We start from the raw sequence: 5,994 nt of genomic DNA on the forward strand, positions 1-5,994 counted from the left end.
AAGGTGGTTCCTGTTAGTTGCATCTTCAATGATGCCCAGCTTGATCGATTTTCCAAACTCATTCCAAACCTTAGCATACTGGCCCTTCTACTTCCAGAACTTGGCATACTGGCCATTCTTCCAGAACTGCAGGAAGGGAGGGACTTGGCATACAGGCCCTTCTTCCAGAACTTGGCATACTGGTTCTTCCTCCTTTCCCTTCCAAACTTGGCATACAGAATAAGCTAGTTAACTGTTATGTTGTGGTTCAGTGCTCGCCTAGATGAAATACAACATATTAGAACTAATTATTTGCGGCAAATTGTTCATACTTGAAACAGCTGAAAGGCAACAAAAGAAAATGCTTGTTTTGACAAATTCAATCCCCTAATTGAGATTTGACAACATCTTCAGAAAGTTCACATTCTAGATCAGAGGGTCTTTTATACAAGAAAGATATTAGAACTTAGGGATAGAGATTACCAACAGAAAACTTCCTCCTTCCTCCAGGGCCTTCCATCCCCATTCCTCTTCCTCCCCCCGACCAGAAATTCCCCAATCCATCCCTCTCTTCCCCACCCAACCACTGCACCCTAAGCAATCCCCCAAGATCGAGGCCATGGAGTGTGAGCCGGAGGAGCTGCAGTTCCTGGGAGTGACGGGCATCTACGCCGCCTCCGCAGGGATCCTCCGCAGGGATCAGAGGGCCTTGGTCCTTCCGCTCTCCGCCCTCTTCCTCCTCGGCTCCTCCACGTTGACATCTCGCACACCCTCTTTACCCACATCGATTCCGACAACACCGCCCTCGACTCCGACGCTCCGGGCACCGACGCCCAACGTCGCCTCCACTCCCGCCTCACATCCGGCTGGTTTGCCCTCCTCCTCCTGTCGATCCTCGCCACCGCCGCCTCCGTCTACTCCGCCAAGGATGACGCGCTCACCTTCCCGTGGGTGCTCTCCGTCGTACCCCGAGCACCGACGGCCTGCAAAAAGCATGGGTTTAGCGGTGCTGCGCGCAGGTGAGGTAAAAGCAGGCGTGTGAGAGGAGAGGCGCGGGGGTTTGGAGCAGAGGTGCGGGAAGGTCCAAAAGGTTGGCGTTTCGGCGCCTTTGGTCCAACAAAAACCGAGCTTCCTTCAGCAACCTAGGCCAGGCCAAACTCTTGCTTTGGGCCGTAAGTGTAGAAGGGTAGTTCGGTCATTTACCTTGGGGACCCTTTCCCTTTTGTTTGTAATTTGAAACAATGAAGTGTTGTGCTTCAAATATGTATCATTCACCGAAATTTGCAATCTAATTTTTTCCAACATGCCATAACAGCCTAACAATACTAAGTAATGGAAAAGATTTTTTTGGGATAATTTGCTAACAATACTGAGTAATGGAAAAGGTTTTTTTGGGATAATTTGCTAACAACACTGAGTAATGTACCCCAAATATGTATCAATAAATTGTACAAAAAATATATTTCACATCCTCTTCCAAAATGTACACCCATTCCATAATCTTGTTCCAAAATTCAAATATTTATGTCAGTAATTTGACATTTTCTCCCACTAGTCATATTGAGAAAAATAAAATAAAATCCAAGTGTTGTCAAAAATTCCTGAAACTTGGCATGGACTCTTGACATGGTTGGGAAAGGTTGACATAAAAATTTCATATGATTTGGAAAAACTTATTGTATACATTGTTCACAAATGGTCATATCTCCATTGAAGTATCTAAACATTGACCAAAGACTTCAATGGCTTCAAGTCATTTCCACTAATATTTTGATCCTCAACACAACATGACTTCTCATAGCTTGATTAGTACCTCGATCCAATGCAAGTACTCTCTTCTTCACCCTAGCCATGGTACCTCGGTCCCAAGCCGTCGCTTGCCCTTCACCTTCGCTTAGTACCTCGAAGCCCTTTCCTTGCAATCTTCACTTTATCAAGCCATACTCAAGTCACATCATATCAAGTATCCATTGAATAGCTATTTCTTCAATATTGTGATCCTTGCTTGCATCTTTTCTAGATAGTAACATGGTGTGCTCAATCAAGCTTCAATGACTCACAGAGAGACATATATGGATCAACATCCATAATTATGTTGTCAATCAATCAACCAAAACCCACTAAGGGGCTAGATGCACTTACACCTAAGATGAATTTATGGCATTTTCTAAAATGGTTTTTCACGAGTTTATGGCATTTTCTATTTTTTGGCGTGTATATATGAGGAGATGGTATTTTATGAGTTAATGGGCCTACCTGGTGGCAGCCCAGTTTATGTACTTGTTGGGCTATTCTGTTTTCTCACCGGGAGTTGCTGCAACACAGGCTCCGCAATTTATGTGCAAGCAATACGATCAATTTCTGAGCTTCTGGCTTATATTGAGGTGACCACTTCCTACTAAAGGACACATGTCTCTAACACAAGTAATCCGTCAGAGAAATAAAATCCAGTTTCTTCACGCATAATGGTTCTTCCAAAATCCAGCCATCTTAAGCCTTAACTACAAAGCATATTACACCCTTGCATTTGCATAGACAATCATATCTCAAAATTAGCATCATGCAGAAAATGCAGTACAGGTTCTTAACCTTTGGACTCAAATCAGATATGCAAGTACAAAGTACCAACATACAGGTTCCCAAGCTCTATAGCTCATCAGAAAATGAGTCTACATGAAAACGAGTTCCCTTCGGGTAGCCAACATACAAAGTACCAACATACAGGTAGCCTGCTTTTCACATCAGAAAACGAGTCTGCATGAAACAATATCCAAGTTCCCAAGCTTTTCACATCAAGTCTGCAAGAAGCTTGCCACCTCCCTGCCTTTCTTCCTTTTATTCTTCCTATACAAGACAACAAACAAGATTGTTACCTGTACCAACAACTTAGGGAAAACACAAATTTTTTACCTAGACTGCTCCTGTATATCAATGAAGGTGCTTCCCACCTCTCTTACTTTCTTATTTTTCTTCTCCCTACAAAATAAATATTGTAATTTGACAAAAACAGGGAAAAAGTAAATATTGTAATTTGACAAAAATAAGGAAAAACAGACATTTACCTAGCCACACATGTAACACTAGAGGGCACAGTTTGGGGCTCCGCTTCATGTTCAGCTGGGGGCTCCGCTTCACGTTCAGCTGGGGGCTCTTGTGCATTTTCTGCCCCCCAATGATCATCTTCTCCAAAGGATGCATCAACAGCATTTTTCCAAGTTCTTGCAATATGTCCTGAACCTCCACATCTCTTGCATCTACGCTTCCTTGGACCAAGTCCACTCCTCCCCTCAGCACTTGACCTTATTCTAGTCTTCTTTGGCCTTCCTGGTGCTCTTCCCTGAAGTGGAGCGTGTAGAACGAAACCTGGATTGACGACCTCCCATTGTTGTTTTCCCTCCATGGAAGGCACTTTTTCAGCATATGTGGCATTAAACTTGGCAACTGAGTAATACTCATGCACGTGCTGATAAATTTCTGCAGCTGGACCACGAAGAGAAGTAATGAAAAATAAGGCATGGATGCAGGGTAGCCCAGTAATCTGCCATTGCCTGCAACTACATGTCCTCTTTTCTAAGTCCACGGGATACCTCCATTCTCTGTTCTCCTTGTCAATTGCTGTCACCTCAGCCTCATAAGGCTTTCGCTTATTCAGTGTCATTTTCAAAGATCTGGTTTTAGCATGCAAGGGCTTCATCACAGCTGGAATGATTTTGTGATCAACAAATTTTTCAGCTGCAATTTTTTGACGCAAGGAAAACTTGGACATCAGCATTTGCCTGATCTTATCCAACATATCCACCAAATTTAACCCCTTGACTTTCCTTATCCATGCATTGAACGACTCTGCAAGGATATTGTTGACATAGTCAACCTTGCAGATTTCATTGAATTTGCTTCTAGCCCAAATCTTGGGGTGATCCTTCTCTAGGAAGTCCTTCACTTCTTGCTTTGTGAACATTTGCCTTAGGTGGTACATATGCTTCTTTGAGCTATATGTCAAAGATGATGGCCATAGGTTGTCATCATACAGTTTTCCTTTAAACAGTTTCCCAAAATTAGCAACAAGGTGCCGCATACATTCTCTATGCTCCACTCCAGGGAACACCTGATCAACTGCAATTTCCAGGCCTTTGCAAGCATCTGTGTGTATGACCAACCCATTTGGAAACCCTATCATATGCCGCAAGTTCTGGAGAAACCATTTCCAACTCTCAGTTGATTCTGCCTCCAACACTCCATAAGCTACCGGAAATAGCCAGTTATGTGCATCAATAGCAGTAGCAGCGACTAACTGACCTCTAAACCTCCCATTCAAAGTGGTTGCGTCCACTGCCAAGTACGGCCTACAACCGTCAAGAAATCCCTTCCAGCATGCCTTGAAGCAAACAAACACCCTCCTAAAGCACTCCTTTTCCATAGTCTTTCCTTTCACCTTGTATTGCACCGTGTGCCTATCTATTTCTACAACACTTGCTGGACATGCCTTCTCTACCTCTGCTTTGAATGTGTACACCAACTTGAAACTATCCTTCCACGGACCATTAATTCGGTCAAGAGCCATTTTCTTACCATAGAACACCCTCATGTAAGGCACCTGAATACCATATGTCCCATAGATTTTCCTTACCAATGCAGCTGTACCAATGCAAGGGTTCTCCCTAACCCAATTCAGCATTACATCGGCGCACCATCTGCTCTTAGCTACCTTAACTGAGGCTTTTCTCTCAGCACTTGGACATGTATGAAGAAACGGGTTCACTTTAACCTGAATAATTGTGCTATTCCTCATAGGGGAGGCATGCATCCTCCATCTACACCTATTGTATGCACAGTGCACTGTCAATCTACCTGGCTCACTCTTGTCAATCACAAAATCAAATTCACCCCGAATACAATAAGTAGCAAGTGCAATCCTACAATCATCCATTGATGGGAATGTGCTGCCTTCATCTAGAGATGGATTATCTTTGTCATAATGAATCACTGGTAGGTCTTCATCACCTACAAGCTCACCCAAACCCATTTCATTGTTCTCCTCCTTCTCTTCATCATTAGTTTCTTGAAATTGAGCAATTAATTCATCACAACCTTCTATGTTGGTCCTATCAACTAGATCTGCATAAAGCCTCTCATCATTGTCACAAGAAACAAACTGATCAGGTAAGCTTTCTTCTACTATAACATCCTGCACAGTACTACCAGAAGCTTGAGACCTCACATGCTCACTTGTAGTACTGCTAGGCTGACTTTTATTGCAAGAAGCTTGGGATTGCACTGATGTATTGGCAGTGACAGGATGGTTAGGATTACATTGTGCTCTTGTTCTGATAACAACTTCATTCTGCAAAATTATTGACCTATCCTCCATATTCTTCACAAACATAAGAGTTAACTCTGCATCGGAACTAACTTGGACAAACTTATTCTCAACCTTGTCATAGTATTGGATTTCTACGTCATCATCACTACCCCAAGCATACTCATCACAAAAAGCCTTGCATAATTGCTCAAATGTCCAATAGATATATCCAACAATTTTAAAATCAAAGCCACCAAGATAATACTTTTTACCATTCTGTCCAAATCTGCTTGTTTCCCTTCTGACATTCAGCTCAAACGAATCCATCCTATGTAATTCCTACAAAAATTACAAACTATTTGAATGTAGCAAGATGCATGGCAGCAACAGCATGATAAAAATGATGCATGACAGCAAGCACAAGGAATCACCTGCTTCGGACAACTGGAACGGGGGGGACCAATATTGGCAGACGGCTGGATTGAGGACCGCACAGACTAGGGAACGTCACAAGCTCAAAGCTGGCGTTGGCACTTGCTGGACGCGTGGTGGTTGCCGGCGGCATGAGGTCGATGCGGGCGCCGCCGCGGCCACTAGGAGACAAAGACGGCGATGGAGAGGTAGCGGTGACGGCTTCCTCTATGGGCTCCTCCTTGCTCTCGGCCACAGCCTTCTTGGCCGTCGGTTGGGAGGAGGTTCTCGACCTGGCGTCGAAG

At 43.8% G+C, this 5,994-nt stretch overlaps 1 protein-coding gene across 1 annotated transcript; it reads right to left on the reverse strand.

The window, feature by feature from the left end:
- Positions 1 to 2,771: 2,771 nt before the first annotated feature.
- On the reverse strand, positions 2,772 to 5,738 carry LOC120695181. Its single transcript, XM_039978484.1, has 4 exons — positions 5,710 to 5,738; positions 3,042 to 5,617; positions 2,890 to 2,955; positions 2,772 to 2,823 (listed from the first exon to the last, which is right to left on the reverse strand). The coding sequence occupies exons 2-4, from the start codon at positions 5,603 to 5,605 to the stop codon at positions 2,772 to 2,774; spliced, it is 2,682 nt and encodes an 893-aa protein (XP_039834418.1). The 5' UTR covers positions 5,606 to 5,617; positions 5,710 to 5,738.
- Positions 5,739 to 5,994: the final 256 nt, after the last annotated feature.

Source organism: Panicum virgatum, chromosome 2K (genome assembly GCF_016808335.1).
Source record: "Panicum virgatum strain AP13 chromosome 2K, P.virgatum_v5, whole genome shotgun sequence".
NCBI classification, from domain to species: domain Eukaryota; kingdom Viridiplantae; phylum Streptophyta; class Magnoliopsida; order Poales; family Poaceae; genus Panicum; species Panicum virgatum.